This window comes from Eumetopias jubatus, unplaced genomic scaffold, assembly GCF_037043125.1.
Source record: "Eumetopias jubatus isolate StellerSeaLion01/CBP00866 unplaced genomic scaffold, mEumJub1_p1.0 scaffold_2, whole genome shotgun sequence".
NCBI classification, from domain to species: domain Eukaryota; kingdom Metazoa; phylum Chordata; class Mammalia; order Carnivora; family Otariidae; genus Eumetopias; species Eumetopias jubatus.
The window spans coordinates 170,345,568-170,364,899 of NW_028274808.1; the positions used below are offsets into that span (position 1 = coordinate 170,345,568).

Consider the following 19,332-nt stretch of genomic DNA (forward strand, 5'->3'; position numbering starts at 1 on the left):
GAGTAAAGGTATGCAACAAACAACTTTTATTTAATAACATATAGGGCTTCGTTTTATGGAAGAAAGGCCTTTGATATGTATTTAGTCTCTGAGTTACCAAGAGCTATTAGTGATGGTTCTGTCCAAATCTGTTAACTCCAGTTAGAGTAGACAAGAGCCAAGAGAGCACCTTTCTAAATCCATTTCAGTTTTCCGCAGTTGACCAAGATAAGAAAGAAGTAAAAGTAAAGATAAGTCAGTAGAAGAGATGGAAGGAATTATTTAGGAAAACAGAGAGAGGGCCTATGGTACATTTAAAATACTATGTACTTTTAAAGCTATATAAACCACCAGATTTTTACTATATTTATATAAAACTTCTTCACTCAAAATAACTTGAAATTTATAATATCTGCACATTAGAATGAAAACCCAACACAGTGAGTTATTTATATTTAGAACTACAATAAAAAGAGACTATTTTAAAAGTTTGCATCACTCTTAAAGTTTTTCTCTTTTGTGACTTTGTGTACTTTTTAACGTATATTTTTAAGTTAGACGATACAGCTCAATAAATTTGGTTTATTGTGTTTGAAACAGAATTTTAAATATTTCCTTACTTTCCACTTAGTACTGCCACACCTACTGTGCTCCTGGGGGTGGACATAGTGGCAACAAAATTCCACTGGCGAGCCTGAGGGTCCCATCTTTCCACTGTATTCAGATAGCTCCAGCCATCATGTCCTCCTACTGCATACATGGGACCTTCCAATACAGCCACACCTGCAAGGAGACAGGAAAGAAGCAATGACTTCAGATTTGCTGCTAGGTCTTAAAGATCACATTTTAATTGAAATCTAAATATACAGTTCACCACCTACGTTTTCATCTGAGTTTGATGGTTCCAGATCTTATGTTCAAGTCTTTAACCCATTTTGAGTTTATTTTTGTGTTTGCTGTAAGGTAATGGTCCACTTTCATTCTTTTGCCTGTGACTATGCAGTTTTCCCAGCACCATTTATTGAAGACTGTCCTTTCCCCATTGTATATCCTTGGCTCCTTTCTTGTAACTTAGTCGACCACATATGCTTGGATTTATTTCTAGACTCTCTATTTTGTTGCACTGATCAATGTGTCTGTTTTTAAGCCAAATACCATAATGTGTTAGTTATTATCACTTTGTAGTATAGTTTGAAATCAGGGAGTGTGATGCCTCCAGCTCTGTCCTTCTTTCTCAAGTTTGCTTTGCTATTCTTTTTTGTTTTGATTTGATTTTGTTTTTTTGTGACCTCATACAAATTTTAGGATTATTTGTTCTTTTTCTTTGAAAAATGTCACTGGAATTTTGATAGGGATTGCATTGAATCAGTAGATTGCTTTGGGTAGTACGATGAACCTTAAACATGCAAATTTAGTTAAGGAAACATTTATGGTAAAGATACCTGGGTTTCTTTCTAGCTCTTCTTGGTCGGTTGGTGCGTTGGTGAGGGGGGAAAGTAGCTCTACAACTCTGGTCTACTAAGCTTTAGAGGCAGTATCTTGAGATCCAACAGTGGAAAGTTATTTAAAACTATACAATATGTATACACTGCCATATTTAAAAGATTTTTCAATAGTTCAGATTTAAGATATATTTGTAAAATCATTTTTATTCCTTTCCCCCTATTAGTTCAAATTCATGAGATTTTTATTCTAGTTAGACTTGATAACACAATCTATTGGTGTGATTCATTACCAGGGAACCAAGTTCCCTTATTCAACAAACATTTAGTTTTTATTAAGTGCCAAATGCTTAATAGAAGTTAACAGATAAGGGCCTTGCCATGATGGACCTAATATTTTAGTCAGGAAACAGGCAAAATATATTTCAGGTATTGATGAGTGCTAATAAGAAAAATGGAACTGAATAGAAGGGTAGGGAGAGTCAGAGAAGACCTCTTGGACAAAGTGACATTTGAACAAAAATGTGGATGAAGTTAAGTAGCCAGATATGGAGATATCTGAGAGAAGAGAAGGTGAGGTAAAGGGAAGAGTATGTACAAACTACATACATACACACATATATATAGTTCCAAATATATAAAAATATATCCAATTATATGTGTGTATGTATGTGCATGTAATTAATTAAAGAGCTGGAAGAAAAATTAATGGGTCCATCTAGTTCAACTCCTTAAACAATATCTTTGAAAATGAATTTTAGCAGCAGAACCACTTCTTCGAAATGAAATCTTTATTTAATTCTCACATGTAAGAGATAAAAGGAATGTTTCCTATGTAAGAGTTTCTTTCATAAGTTCAATTTTATAACATTGATTTATTATACGGTAAATAAGTAAGAACGAGGATGACAGAAAGATTTGGAAAAAAAAAACAAAAACAACTCGAAGAAGACATTTGAACTGGGCACTTGGGTGGCTCAGTTGGTTCAGCGACTGCCTTCGGCTCAGGTCATGATCCTGGAGTCCCGGGATCGAGTCCTGCATCAGGCGCCCTGCTCGGAGGGGAGTCTGCTTCTCCCTCTGACCCTCCACCTTCTCGTGCTCTCTCTCTCATTCTTTTTCTCAAATAAATAAAAAATCTTAAAAAAAAAGACATTTGAACTATATGATCATTCTCCTTTGAACTTGTTTCAATAAAGCATTTTGTATGGTACCTAGAATTAATGTCAGTATTCTATGCATAATCTAATCTGCACAAAACATAGCAGGATCATGGGCATTCTTATTCTATATACCATAAGAATTTACCTTAAGTTAAAATTAAATTTCTTTTCTCCATGGTGGGGGAAAGTATGCAGGTGAATCACACTACTGACCCTGGATTTTATGGTCAACCCAAGTTTTTAAGTCTCATTCATGCTTTTTTTTTTTTTAAGATTTTATTTATTTATTTGAGAGAAAGAATGAGAGAGAGAGAGAGCATGAGGGGGGGAGGGTCAGAGGGAGAAGCAGACTCCCTGCTGAGCAGGGAGCCTGATGTGGGACCCGGTCCCAGAACTCCAGGATCATGACCTGAGCCGAAGGCAGTCGCTTAACCAACTGAGCCACCCAGGCGCCCCTCATTCATGCTGCTTTTAAGATACATTCCCATTCTGTGCTTATGTAATAAGTTGATCTTATGGACTCAAGATTAATATTTTATAGTTTTGTTAAATCTCATATAGTTCATTTTAAGCTCCCCTCTCAGTACCTTACCCCTAACCCTCTGGTTTTACTTCCTTACCAAACTTGAAACTTAAGATCACCTTGAACTGAAATCTAATTGCAAATAGTAGAATCACTTGTTTCTTTGATCTTTTTTGCTGTACCCACTATCAGACCAATCTTCAAGCCTAGATAATTTTCATTACTGGCTACTGGCTTTTTTTTTGGCAGCCTCTACTCTGGTGCTCAGCATTAATAAATCCAATGTAGTACAAAGTTATGCTATCTAAACTGAACTATGACTTCATTGCTACTCCTCCATCTTTCAATTCATCTTTCAGGACGATCTATCAAATTCTTTTTTTTTAAAAGATTTTTATTTTTTGACAGAGAGAGAGAGATGGCGAGAGAGGGAACACAAGCAGGGGGAGTGGGAGAGGGAGAAGCAGGCTTCACAAAGAGCAGGGAGCCCGATGCGGGGCTTGATCCCAGGACCCTGAGATCATGACCTGAGCAGATGGCAGACGCTCAACAACTGAGCCACCCAGGCACCCCAATCTATCAAATTCTTTATTGCAACTAATTTAAACCTTTTCCAAACTGTGATACATTGACAATATGGCCACAAATTCTTCTTATCGCTGAATGCACGCCTATTTTCAATGTGACTCTGCAGCTCCTTCCGCCAAGAAGAGTAGTGTCCATCAACAGATGAGCGGATAAGAAAGATGCAGTATCTTTCATACACACACACACACACACACACACACACACACACACACACACTGAAATATTACACTGGAATATTGCATTATACAAATGATGAGATCATACCATTTGAGACAACATGAATGGACCTAGAGGGTATTATGCTAAGTAAAATAAGGCAGACTAAGAAAGACAAAGGCCATATGATTCCATTCATAGATGGCATCTAAAATATGATTAATCAGGGGCACCTGGGTGGCTCAGTTGGGCAAGCGTCTGCCTTCGGCTCAGGTCATGATCCCAGGGTCCTGGGATCGAGTCCTGAGTTGGGCTCCCTGTTCGGCGGGGAGCCTGCTTCTCCTTCTGCCCCCTGCTCGTGCTCTCTCGCTTTCTCTCTACCTCAAATAAATAGAAATAAAATCTTTTAAAAAATAAAATAAAAAATGAATAAACAAATAAAGAACGGAATCAGAACTACAGATACAGAGAACAAACTGATGGTTGCCAGAGGGGAGGGAGAAGGAGAGCTGGGCAAAATGGATGGAGAGGGAGATAACAGGTTTCCAGTTATGGAATGAGTAGGTCATGGGAAGAAGAGGCTTAAGAAATATAGTCAGTGATAATGAAGTAGGGATGTATAATGGGACAGATGGCAGCTATACTTGTGGTGAACATAGCGTAATGTATAAATTTGTCAAATCACTAAGTTGTACACATGAAACCAATGTAACATTGTGTATCAACTAGACTCAAATAAATATAAATATAAACACATACATATATATATACATAAATAAGAAGAATAGTCTTTTTCTCTACTTTTTGAATCTGGGCTTGCCCACGTGACTTGTTTTGGCCAGTGCAACATTAGCAAACATGAGGCTGGCAGAAGCTTGAAAAGTCTTTGTGCACTGTGGCTTGCCTTCTCTTGCTGCTTTTGAAACTCTGTGACTGCCCCCATGTGAAGAAGCCTGGCTAGCCTCCTGAATGATTTGAGGCACATGGCCCACTTGTCTCTGTTGCCCAGGCCAACAAGCTGCCTACTACTACACATGTGATTGAGGCTATCTGAGATCACCTAGTTGACCTGCCAGCCCACCGGAGATCCATGAGAAAACCCAGCAGAAATCATCCAAGGCAGCCTGGACCAGAAGAATGGCTCAGCAGACCCACAGATCCATGAGCTAAATATATGGTTGTTTTAAACCTCTGACTTTTGGAGTATTTGTTATGCAGCAAAAGCTGCGTGATAACCCCAACTAATTTTATTTCCATCTGCTTTACTCTCACCGAACAATTCTATTTCACCTATTCTTTCTCCTATCAAAAAAGATAGGTCATGTGACACAAGACCCTAAATTATCTTCTATCATACTCAGAGTAAGCCATCAGTTCCTTCAGAGTAGACAGTGTCTTCTTCATCTTTGTATACCTACTGGGCAAAGAACATGGCACATAGAACATGCTAATCAATGTTAGTTCAGTGAATTATTGAATGAAAGAATGAAAAGTCTCTATCGTTATATTCTCTGTGCCACCTCAAGATTTCTCAGGGTTTTTCTTCACTTCTGCTTAAAAACCAGGGGCTATAGATGATTAACTAAGCATTTCTATCAGCTTAGGTTAACACTGATTGTCAACACAGAATACATATTTTAAAAGGCGGCTTATCACTCCATCATGCTACAATAAAATCTTTAAATTACTTGTCTTTACTTGTGCTGGTTGCTGTTACACTTATGTATATGCTTGTTTGCCCTGATTCTGCTTCTCAGTTAAGGAGCATTGTGAAGGAGTGCTTGGTGACTGATTGTTCCTGACTCAGCCGCTGCCACCGTGGTCTTCTTCTGCCTGGTACAGATTGTAAAAATGCTGTAGAAGCCTAATGTATGATATCATGAATGAACCTGCATAATTATACTCACCAAGGCCATGCCTGTGGGTGGACATAGGAGGCATCACACTCCAGGTTTTTGTTTTGGGATTGTAGCATTCTACAGTGTTCAAAGTCTTCAGTCCATCTCTTCCTCCAACCACATACAGTTTGTCATCTAACACTGCAACACCAAACTGTAGCCTCCTCCCATTCATATTTGCTACAGGAGTCCACATATTTGTACGAAGATCATACTTTTCAATGCTTGTTGCTCCTTAATAGTAATATATAGAAGTTATGTAAATAAAAACTTTACCATGTTTATTTTATGAATTTATACATATAAAAGTATAATTTTATTAGCATTGACAATGATCCTTTTGTTATATTTCAGTGAGCTCCTGCATGATCAGGCCCCTGCTTCTGTCTCTGACATCATCTCCTACTATTCTCTAGGGCATACACAAGGCTCTGTATTAAAAGGTCAAATGAGAAAGGTTTATTTGTAACAGCCTGTAGTGGGAGGAAAAACAGGGTAGATTAGTGTCATAAAGCCAGAGTAAAAAAAAATTAGCAGGTAGTTCTGAAGGAAGATGGTGGCAGAGTCCCATGAATACAACTAGATAACTATCAAATCCTAAATACCCCAGGAATGAATCTGAAGACTGGCAGAACAAACTCCACAACTAAAGGTAGGGAAGAGGCCACACTGAAGATGATCGGAAGTATGGAGACATGGCTTGGGAGAGAAATAGATCATGGCCAATGTGGTGAGGAGGGAGCCATGGTCTCAGAGAAAGGTAGGAGACAAACTAGCACACAGGGGAGTGCATGGGGAAAATGAATCCCCTTAGCAATTGGCTTGGCAAGTGAGAGGGCCTGCATTTTATGAGTTCTTGCAACCAGTGGGGCTTAAAGTTTGGAGATTTAAAAGTCAGCATGCTTGGCTTTGGAGAGCTTGGAGGACATTGGGGCTGTTCTTGAAGAAGACTGTGGACATACAGCATGGAAACATTGATTTGAAGAGCACCTGGGGCATGCAGTGGGGAGGTTAGTTGCTATCAGAGCATGTCTCAGGGAGGCAGCATTCATGGGGACCCCTCTGGAAACAAAAGAACTGACAGGTGCCATTTTCCTCCTCCTGCTCCTCAGCATAAGCACAGGGCCAGCTGCCATGCTAACACTCACCACCTACCTTGCTTATACCAAGCCCTGTTCCCCCAAACTCCAGTGGAATTGCCCTTCCCAGTCACACTTGCCTTAGTCCCAGCACAGCAGGCCCCTTCCCCAGGAGACCAGCCCAAACCCCGGCCAACACCATGTCTGCCAACTGAGGAGTTTTGTGAGGACTCAGTTCCAGTGTCAGTGGTGACAGGTCTCATTTCACAAGCAGACCACAGCACACCTAGTTAAAATGCACCACATTCAGCCAGGGACCAAACACTGCCCACAACAAGCAAAGAGAGCCTCTGCAGACAACTGGTCTAAAGGATAAAGTGGCTAGGCCACAATAGCAGAGTACACACTGGAGACACTCCTTGAAGCACCAGGCCCAAGGGAACAGGGGGACACTACACTGCAGGGCACTATAAGACCTCTTCTTCATAGAGCCATTACCTTCAAGAACAGAGATATAGCTGACTTTCTTAACATAGAAAAACAGGGAGACTTAGACAAAACATAGAGACTTAGACAAAATGAGAAGACAGAGGAATTTTACCCAAAAGAAAGAACAGGACAAGGCCACAGCTGGAGATCTAAGCAAAACAGATATAAGTGACATGCCTGATGGAGAATTTAAAGCAGTGATCATAAGGATACTCACTGGACTTGAGAAAGGAGTGGAGGACATCAGTAAGACTGAGAATAAACTTAGGGAACTCAGTGACCCTATCAAACATAATTAACACTTGTATTATAGGAGTCCCAGAAGAAGAGACAGAAAGGTGGCAGAGAATTTATTTGAAGAAATAATAGCTGCAAACCTCCCTAATCTGGGGAAGGAAACAGATATCCAGATCCAGAAACACAGAGACCCCCCGCAACAAAATCAACAAAAGCAGATCCACCCCAAAACATATTGTAATTAAAATGGCAAAATAGGGGCACCTGGGTGGCTTAGTCGGTTGGGCATCCGCTTTCAGCTCAGGTCATGATCCCAGGGTCCTGGGATCTAGCCCTGCATTGGGCTCCCTGCTCTGAGGGGAGCCTGCTTTTCCCTCTCCCTCTTCCTGCTGCTCCCCCTGTTTGTGCTCTCTCTGTCAAATAAATAAATAAAATCTTAAAAAAAATAAAATGGCAAAATATAGTGATAAAGAAAGAAATATGAAAAGCAGCAAGATAAAAGAAGACGGTTACATACAAGGAAACACCATAAGGCTAGCAGCAGCAGATTTTTCAACAGAAACTTACCATGCCAGAAAGGAGTAGCATGATATATTCAAAGTGCCGAACGGGAAAAATCTGCAACCAACAATATCTATCCAGCAAGGCTATCATACAGAATAGAAGGAGAGATAAAGAGTTTCCTAGACAAACAAAAACTAAAGGAGTTCATGACCACTAAACCCAGCCCTGTGAGAAATATTAAAGGGGACTATTTGATAGAAAGGAATGATCAAAAAGACAGTATGAAGGTAGGAAATACAAAAGCAGTAAAAAGAATATTTCTGTAAAAAGTCAGTCAAGGAACTCACAAAATAAAAAGATGTAAAATAGGACACCATATACCTAAAATGTGGGGAGGAGAAAAGAAGTGAATGGGTCCAAACTTAAATTACCATCAACTTAATACAGATTGCTATATCCAGAAGAGGTTATAGACAAACCTCATGGTAACCACAAATCAAAAAACACTAATAAATATGCAAGAAATAAAGAGAAAACAATCCAAATATTACTAAAGAAAACCAGTAAACCATGAAAGAAAGACAAGAAGGGACCAGAGAAAATCTCCAGAAACAATCACAAAACGAGTAATAAAATGGCAATAAATACATATCTGTCAGTAATTACTCTGAATGTAAATGGACTAAATCAACAGACAATCAAAAGACATACTGTGACAGAATGGATAAAAAAACAAGACCCAGCTGTATGCTACCTACAAGAGACTCAGTTTTGACCTAAAGACACCTGCAGATTGAAAGTGAGGGATGAAGAAACATTTATCATGCAAATGCAGGTCAAATAAAGCTGGAGTGGCAATACTTATATCAGAAAAAACAGACTTTAAAACAAAGATTGTAAGAAGAGACAAAGAAGGACATTATATAATAATAAAGGGGACAATCCAACAAAAAAATATAACAATGGTAAACATTTATGCACGCAACATGGGAGCACCCAAATACATAAAACAATAACAAACATAAAGGACCTAATTGATAATAACACAGTAATAGTAGGGGACTTTAATACCTGACTTATATCAATGGACAGATCATCTAAACAGAAAATGAACAAGGAAAAATTGGCTTTGGAATACATCCTAGACTAGATGCATTTAACAGTTATATTCTGAACATTTCATCCTAAAACAATAGAATATACATTTTTTTCAAGTGCACATGGAACATTCTCCAGAACAGATCACATGTTAGGCCACAAAACAAGTCTCAAAAAATTTAGGAAGACTGAAGTCATACCATGAATCTTTTCTGACCACAATACTTTGAAACTAGAAGTCAACCACAAAAAAAATGTGGAAATACCACAAATACATGGAGGTTAAATAACATGCAAACTAAACAATGAATGGGTCAATGAGGAAATAAAAGAAGAAATTTAAAAATATATGGAAACAAATGAAAATGAAAACACAATGTTTTAAAACCTTTGGGACACAGCAAAAGTGATTCTAAGAGGGTAGTTTATAGCAATATAAGCCTACAAGAAAAATCTTGAACACCAACCTTACACCTAAAGAAACTAGAAAAAGAACAACAAAGAAAACCTAAAATTAGCAGAAGGAAGGAATAATATAGATTAGAGCAGAAATAAATGATACAGAAACGAAAAACAAAACTAAACAAAAACCCCAAACAATAGAACAGATCAATAAAACCAGGAGCTCATTCTTTGAAAAAACAAAAAAACAAACAATAAAATTGATAAATCTCTAGCTAGACTTATCCAAAAGAAAAGAGAGGACCCAAATAAGTAAAATCACAAATGAGGGTGTAGAAGTAGCAACCAACACCACAGAAATACAAGCAATTATAAGAGAATATTATGAAAAACAATATACCAACAAATTGGACAACCTAGAAGAAATGGATAAATTCCTAGAAACATATAAACTACCAAAACTGAAATAGGAAGAAATACAAAATTTGAACAGACTGATAACTAGCAAAGAAACTGAATCAGCAATCAAAAAACTCCTAACAAACAAAAGTCCTGGACCAGACGGCTTCAAAGGAGAATTCTACCAAATATTTAAAGAAGAGTTAATACCTATTTTTCTCAAACTATTCAAAAAAATAGAAAAAGAAGGAAAACTTCCAAATTTATTCTATGAGGCCAGCATTCTCCTGATACCAAAACCAGACAAAGCTACCACCACACAAAAAAAGAACTATAGGTCAATATCCCTGATGAACAAAGATGCAAAAATTCTCAACAAAATACTAGCAAATTGAATACAACAATACATTTAAAAAAAGTCATTCACCATGATCAAGTGGGATCTATTCCCGGGTTGTAAGGGTGGTTCAATATTCACAAATCAACCAACATGATACATTGCATCAATAAGACAAAGGATAAGGACCACATGATCATTTCTTTTCTTTCTTTCTTTTTTTTTTTTAGAGAGAGACAGAGAGTGAGCGTGAGTGAGCAGGGGTTGGGGGAGAGAGAGGGAGAGAGAGAATCTCAAGCAGGCTCCATGCCCAGGGTGGAGCCTGATGTAGGGTCAATCTCACGACCCTGAGACCATGACCTGAGCCAAAATCAAGAGTCAGACAACTGACTGAGCCACCCAGGTGCCCCATGATCATTTCAATAGACGTAGAAAAAGCATATGACAGAGTACAACATTCATTCATGTTAAAAACCCTCAACAAAGTAGGTTTAGAGAGAACATACCTCAACATAATAAAGGCCATAGCTAACATCATTCTCAATGGTGAAAAACTGAAAGCCTTTGCCCTAAGGTCAGGAACAAAACAAGGATGTCCACTCTCACCATTTTTATTCATCATAAAACTGGAAGTCCTAGCTACAGCAATCAGATAACAGAAAGAAATAAAAGGCATCCAAATTGGTAAAGAAGAAGCAAAAGTTCCACTATTTGCATATGGCATGATACTATATGTAGAAAACCCAAAAGACTGCACCACAAAACTGTTAGAAGTGATAAACATATGCAATAACATGATATAAAATCAATCTATTGAAATCTATTGCATTTCTAGACACCAATACTGAAGCAGAGAAAGAGAAATTAAGAAAACAATTCTATTTACAATTACACCAAAAATATTAAGAATACCTAGGAAGAATCCTAACCTAAGAGGTGAAAGACCTGTACTCTGAAAACTATAAAACACTGCTGAAAGAAATTGAAGATGACACAAAGAAATGGAAAGACATTCCATGCTTATGGATTAGAAGACCAAATATTGTAAAATGTCCACACTACCCAAAGCAAGCTACACATCTATCTATCTATCTATCTATCTATCTATCTATCTATCTATCTATCTATCTTTTTTTTTAAGTAGGCTTCACATCCAGCATGGAGCCCAACATGGGGCTTGAACTCATGACCCTGAGATCAAGACCTGAGCTCAGAGCAAGAGTTGGACACTTACCTGACTGAGCCATCAAGGTGCTCCTATCTATCTAGCTATTTTTAAGTAAGCTCTATGCCCAATGTAGGGCTTGAACTCACAACCCCAAGATCAAGAGTCACATGCTCTACTGTCTGAGCCAGCCAGACACCCCAGCAATCCATATAATGCAATTCCTCTCAAAATACCAACAGCATTTTTCACAGAACTAGAACAATCCTAAAATTTGTATGGAACCACAAAAGACTCCAAACAGCCAGAGCAACCTTGAAAAAGAAAAGGAAAGCTGGAGCCATCACAATTCCAGACTTTAAGTTATATTATAAAGCTGTAGTGATCAAAACATTATGGTACTGGCACAAAAAGAGACACATAGATCAGTAGAACATAATAGAAAATCCAGAAATAACCCCACAATTACATGGTCAATTAATCTTTGACAAAGCAGGTAAGAATATCCAATGGGAAATAGGCAGTCTCTTTAACAAATGGTGTGGGGAAAACTGGACAGCAAAATGGAAGAGAATGAAACTTGACCACTTTCTTATACCATATACAAAAATAAATTCAAAATGGATGAAAGACTGAAATGTGAGACCCGAAACCATAAAAATCCTAGAAGAGAGCACAGGTGGTAATTTCTCTGACATTGGCCATAGCAACTTTTTTCTAGATAAGTTTCCCTGATGCAAGGGAAACAAAAACAAAAATAAACTATTGGGACTACATCAAAATAGAAATCTTCTGCACAGCAAAGGAAACAATTAACAAAACTAAAAGGCAACCTGCAGAGTGGGAGAAGATATTTGTAAATGACATTATCTGATAAAGGATGAGTATCCAAAATATATAAAGAACGTATATAACTCAACACCCAAAAACCAAATAATCCAATTAAAAAACAGACAGAAAACATTAACAGACAGTTCTCCAAAGAAGACTTACAGATGGCCAATTGACACATGACAAGATGCTCATCATCACATATCATCAGTGAAATGCAAATCAAAACTACAATGAGGTATCACCTCACACCTGTCAGAATGGCTAAAAACAACAACGGAAGAAACAACAGGTGTTGGTGAGGACGTGGAGAAAGCAGACCCCTCTTGCACTCTTGGTGGGAATGCAAATACGTGCAGCCACTCTGGAAAACAGCATGAAGGTTCTGCAAAAGGTTAAAAACAGAACTACCTTATGATCCAACAATTGCAGTATTGGGTATTTACCCAAAGAATACAAAAGCACTAATTCAGGGGTGCCTGGGTGGCTCAGTTAGTTAAGTGACGGACTCTTGATCTCAGCTCAGGTCTTGATCTCAAGGTCATGAGTTCAAGCCCCACGTTGGGCTCCCTGCTGGGTGTGAAGCCTACTTTAAAAAAAAAAAAAGCACTAAGTCAAAGGGATACATGCACACCTGTATTTATAGCAGCATTACTTATGATAGCCAAGATATGGAAGCAACCTGAACGTCCATGGATTGATGAATGGATAAAGAAGTTGTGGTATATATATACAATGAAATATTACTCAGCCATAAAAAAGAATGAAATCTTGCCATTGCAATGACATGGATAGTGTTAGAGAGTATTATGCTAAGTGAAATAAGTCAGTCAGAGAAAGACAAATACCATATGATTTCACTCATATGTGGAATTTAATAAATTTAATAAAAACAAAACAAATGAATATAATGAGGGAAAAGAAAAGAGAGAAACAGACTCTTAACTATAGAGAACAAACTGATGGTAACCAGAGGGAAGGCGGGTGGGGGATGGATGAAATAGGTGATGGGGATTAAGGAGTCACTTGTCATGATGAGCACAGGGTGATTAAAATAAAAACTTAGGTCATGATCCCGGGGTCCTGGGATTAGTCCGCATCAGAGGTCCCTGCTCAGCGGGGAGCCTGCTTCTCCCTCTCCCTGTTCCCCTACACCCCACTTGTGCGCTCTCTCACTATCTCTCTCTGTCTCTCAAATAAGTAAATAAAATCTTTTAAAAAATTAACTGTATAGAGAAAAAAAATTTTTTTAATAAAAACTTAAAGAAAATTTAGTAGCAAGTAAAACTACTAACAGTATCAAATGCTACCAAGAGGAGCAAGTAAGATGAAGACCACAAAGTATCACTAGATTCATCTTCATGGAGGTCATTAGTAACTTTATGGAGAGTCCCTTGTCTGAGTGGTTAAGACATGATGGGGAGGTGAGGAGATAAGAGATAATGAGCATAGATGATTGTATGAGAAGTTCGGCTATAAAAGGGAGGAGAGAGATAGGAGTTACTAGGTGGGTTGAGAGAGGTTTTGTTTTGCTTTTCAAACTGGATAAACTGGAGTTTGCTCACATGCTAATGGGAAGGATCTAGTTGTGAGGAAAGAAGCTGAAGGGGTCCTACTTAACAGCGAGGTTCCTGAGGAGGCAGGAAAGGGCAGTGTCAGAACACAGCTGTGGGGCTGGCCTTCCTAGGAGCAGGGAGGGGATGCACATTCTATTGCAACCTAGAAGGACAAGAGCTTGAGTGCAGATCATGAACTTGGGAAACTATGAGTGTGGGGAGTCTGGGAGTAACTGTCTGGTCCTGTCTATATTTTTTTAAGAATTAGAAGATTCCAGGGGCACCTGGGTGGCTTAGTCGGTTAAGCGCCTGACTCTTGGTTTCAGGTCAGGTCATGATCACACAGTCATGGGATCCAGCCCCGCACTGGGCTCTGCACTCAGCATGGAGCCTACTTCAGATTCACTCTCCCTCTCCCTCCCACTCTCTCTCTCAAATAAATAAAGAAACTCTTAAAAAAAAAAAGAATTAAAAGATTCCAGGAATTCTTTTGTTTTATGAACTGAGAAAAAAATTTAAAAGCCCCACCCCTCTAAAATAACCCAACCTCCATTTATGAAGAGTTCAATTAGAATCTATTTTATTTCTCTCTTTCTAACCTTCTAACACAACATGCAATCACAGCTATCTTTATAGAATTAAAATCAGGACAAATATTTATTCTAAAGTATTTGTTATAATTGGTTCATCAGAGCACTAATACTATTAATAATCTAAAATTTAGAAAGTTTTGTTATATATATATAGAGAGAGAGAGAGAGAATATATTTTCTCATACGTTACAGTTTTTATTTTTTTAATTTACCCTACAAAATTCTTAGGTTATTTGGGATAGAGTCTTTTTCCATCTCTGTATTCTTTTTTTTTTAAGATTTTATTTTTAGGTAATCTCTACACCCAACATGGGGCTTGAACTCACAACTCCAAGATCAAGAGCCACACTTTCCATGGACCAAGCCAGCCAGGCGTCCCACCATCTCTGTATTCTTCACAGCAACAAATAGAGTTCCTTGTATTTAGTAGCTGTTCAAAAATATTTTTTGAGCTTGAATAATCTTTCTTTATAATTTTTAGGTATAAAGAAATTTTATTCATACTATTTCATGTAATAGTATACTTTATTCACTCTAAATTTAATCTTTAAAAATGTCTTCATTCTGTCAAATAAAAAGGCAATGCTAATCATTTTTCCTCACTAATGAGTTTAAGGAATATTTTTTTTCATTCAAAGTTATTTTACTTCCAGTTCACTAAGCAGTATCATAGTTCCAGGAATTGGTGACTAAAATTTCCTTTGCTAACACCAGACATAATTCTTTTTCTTTTTAACACTCACTTTTCAAATTTTATTCATAACCATTGAATATGTGTATGACAATGCAAATACATTATTACTCGAAAGATAATTTAAATAAACAGCAGACACAGTATAAAGAACTGCAACACAATGATATTACTGAATAAGTCAAAGAATAATCTTTTATGACATTTTTGCAAAAAATGGATATTTTTATGGGGTACTTTATATAATATCTAATTTAATTTTAATTTTTAAAATTATTTATTTATTTATTTATTTGGGAGGGGCAGAGGAAGAGAGAAAATCCCAAGTAGACTCCTAGTTGAGCCCCACTTGGGGCTCGATCCCACAACCCTGAGATCATGACCTGAGCCAAAATCAAGAGTCTGACACTTACCTGCCTGAGCCACCCAGGTGCCCCTATAATATTTAACTTTAAAGGAGGTAATATTGTTATCAAGGCATCAATGCCCCCGCCGAATCCATGTTTACCCAGAACCTCAGAATATAAACTATTTTGAAAATGAGGTTTTTGTAGATGTAATTAGTTAAGATGGAAACATGTTATGGAAAATATGCACAAACAGGGGGAGCGGCAGGCAGAGGGAGAAGCAGGGTCTCCGCTGAGCAAGGAGCCCGATGTGGGACTTGATCCCAGGACCCTGGCATCATGACCTGAGCCGAAGACAGACGCTTAACTACCTGAGCTACCCAGGCATCCCACCAAACATAATTCTTAAAAAAAAAAAAAAAAAAAAAAAAATCCCCAAATAACAAATTTCTAGTAATTACAAAATTCTGTATAAAAGCTTAGAAGTTCCCTGACTTATACTAAAAGATTAACCTTTAAAAACATAAGCAGAAATATATTCTAACTTTTTCTTAGTGGCTATTTAGAAACATTTCCAGCTTATTTGTTGGGCCCTATACTAAGATATATGAAGGGACCAAGAACCCAATGATCAGACTGACATCCAATTAATGCAAATTGCTCCTCATTATAAAGACTTTGGGTACAAAGTAAGTTAAGGCCAGGGAAGATAGTTTGAATCAGATAGAAGGTGAGAACAACTGGCATCTAGGAAAGACTCAGAAATAAAGTTGGTCAAGCAATAATGGCCAGATTGCAGAAAGTCTTGGAAACTAGAAAGAGGAACTGACATCTTATGTGCTAAGAAATGAAGACTGTTGTAGTTTCTGAGCAGAGTAGGGCATGTTAACAGAAGAGGTAATAAGGCAGAGGGTGTAGTCTCCAGAGTCAGTGCCTGCTTTGAATCCTGATTCCATCACTAATTAGCTGGGTACTCCTGGGAAAGACAGTTAACTCTTCTAAGTATAGGTATCCTAGGGCAATAACAACATTCCGCTCTTTGAGTTATTATGAACATGGGATTAAAAATGATAGGTGAAGCCCTTAACATAATAACACAAGTAATGTTAGTAACAACACAAGGAATGCTATTCGCACTAAATGAACATGATCAAAAGATGTAGGCTCATAGGAGGCTACCAGGAACTGGAAAGTAGCAATGGAAATTTAGAAGAATAAGACTCATTTGAAAGAAGACTTGGTGATTGTCAGAATGTAAGATTTGAAAGAAAGAGAGAGAGAGAGAGAGAGAAAGAAACAAAGAAAGAGAGAGAGAAATGTATTATTTACTTTGGGTACCCCTTCTTATGCATGGAGAATTTTCCACTGTACGAAAGAGCTTTGATGAGAGGCAGGACCTCCATCTCCCATAAAGCTGAAGACAGATATTCATCCTCACTGTCCTTGGAAGTTTAGGGCCCAGGATTGCCCTAAAGCTAGTAAAATAGATACTTGAACCTAGGTTTTAAAATCCAAGGCAGGGGGTGCCTGGGGTGGCTCAGATGGCCCAGGGTCCTGGGATCAAGTCCCGCATCAGGCTCCCTGCTCCTTGGGAGCCCGCTTCTCCCTCTGCCTCTCTCTCTCTGTCTCTCATGAATAAATAAAAATCTTAAAAAAAAAAAAGAGAAGGAAAGAAGGAGAGGAAGAAGTGCTAGTAAGGACTACAAAGCTGAGCACCAGTTCCAGGCATATAGTAAATACCTAATAAGTATTTGCAGATTGATTACCTGGACTGTGGCTCTCCAGAAATTTCAAATATTTATACTATGACTCTCATCAGCTATTTAACTTTACATATTTCTCTACCATTCAGTGATCAAGCCTATATTTGGAACTTAAGTATCTATAAATACATACTTAGCACCATATTATGTTATATGGAATAATATCTACATCTATATCTTTGTTACCATGAAGCTAAAAGTTAAATTACAATAAAACTTTCGATTAGCACTCCTATTTTTATATCCATTAAGGATATCACATGGAAAAGAAATCTTTAGATGTGAATAATGCATTGAGGGCTTCAGTCCTACAAATAATTCAAGAGATGGCAAAGGACAACCTTCATTCATATGGCAAATATTTATTGATGCTGTCTATGTGCAAGGCACTGTTCTAGGCTCTGTGGGATTTATTGTTGAAAAAAACAAGTTTCTTGCTTTCCAGAGCTTACTTGCGGGGAGGAAAGAAGTAGACAGATCAGGTGCTATGAAGAAACATAAGCAGAGGAATGAGATACAAAGAGGTACACACAAGATTAGAAAGTGATAGACAGGTGATGACTGGCCAACAGGAATCTTTTTTGGTTAAACTGATGTTTGGAGATCTGAGTGAATAATATCTGCTGGCCATGCCAACATCAGGCCACAGAGCATTCTGGTGAGAGGGGACAGCAATGTAATATCCCCGATGTGGGATAATGTTTGGCTTGTTACATGAACAAGGAGGCCAGCGGGGCTGGAACAGAAAGAGTGAGGGGAGAAGTAGAATGAGTTGAGCTCAGAGATGTAGTCCCAAGTCAGAGAGGTGCTGTCAGGGGATGGAAGGCTATTAGTACTAGGAATTCAGAGAGAAGGGAGATCAATGTATACTGAGAGAATACACACAGAAAGCTTCTAGCACACTACTTGGCACTGAGTAGGAACTATATATGGTGTTTTATTACTATTATTGTTGTTATTAGTAACAACTGTTGCAAGAACAGTACAAAGAATTCCCAGAGACCCTTGGCCCAGATTTTCCAAATGTGGATGTTTTACATTTGCTTTCAATGTATATGGTATGTATACTTTTCTCCCCCCTGAACTGTGTAAGATCAAGTTGTAGAAATGATGCCCTTGTATCCTAAATACTTCAGTGTATCTTTCTCAAAACAAGAAACCCTGTTACGAAACCACAAAACAATCATCAAAATCTGGAAATTAACATTTATACAGTGCTGTTATTTAATCTACAGACTTTATTTTGGATCTTATTGTTTGTTCCTATTATGTCCCTTACAGCAGAAGAAAATCAAGCTGATGCACTGCCCTGTCTTTATTTGTAGCAGTGTGGACTCATGAATACTTACTGATTTAATAAATGATCCTCTTTTATCATTATTTATTTTGGTGTTGAAATTATCCCAGATTTGGACAGTGGTGGTGCGTACAAATGGCCTCTTCTGTCCCTTGAACTGTCTCTATTATTCTTTGAGCACTTCCTTACTTTTTGGCACTATAAGAGGTTCTGCAACTACCTGGTATTTTTCCAGTCCTGGAACCAGCCATTCCTCTAAAGAGCTTTTTGGCCATGTGTGTTACTAATTAAAATTCCTTCCCCCCCTCTGCTCTGTTCCCCCTGCAAAAGATTATTTAATACCTTTTGTTGAATCCATTCCTCCAACTGCAAATAATGTTCCAACCGTTGACTTTCTAGGTTTTGTCCGAGGGCTTTGTAACATGGGTCGTCTCTCCGGTAATAAATGGTACTTCATTGCTTCCATAATAAGTTTCTGACATTCTATATCATCCCGAAAAAGTACATTATTTTCCATGTCTGCCAGGAACTAGAAAAGAATAGTGAGTATGTATGCTGAATGAGCAAGAAAATAGTAATTAAAAGAATATATAGTTTACAAATGGAAAGCATCTCATTTAGAAAAAAAAATCCAAGTCTGGACACCTATTTTTAACTAAAATATGCAATATTTACAAGATTTACATTTTAAATTTCATTGAAAAATATAAACTGAAGAGGATCAGTGGTATACTCTGAAACCTGAAATAGTGCTTATCTCTGGGAAGTAGAGAAATGGTGCTTCTTAAATAATCT

At 37.8% G+C, this 19,332-nt stretch overlaps 1 protein-coding gene across 8 annotated transcripts in view; it reads right to left on the reverse strand.

The window, feature by feature from the left end:
* Positions 1 to 19,332, reverse strand: part of KLHL5 (kelch like family member 5) — a 92,919-nt gene that overhangs the window by 13,314 nt on the left and 60,273 nt on the right. For all 8 annotated transcript variants that reach the window (XM_028088496.2, XM_028088467.2, XM_028088488.2 and 5 more), the window contains 3 exons: positions 18,880 to 19,066; positions 5,759 to 5,983; positions 600 to 762 (listed from right to left, as the gene is read on the reverse strand). In XM_028088496.2, the coding sequence (XP_027944297.1) occupies positions 600 to 762; positions 5,759 to 5,983; positions 18,880 to 19,066 (575 nt within the window). The remainder of the gene's footprint in view (positions 1 to 599; positions 763 to 5,758; positions 5,984 to 18,879; positions 19,067 to 19,332) is intronic.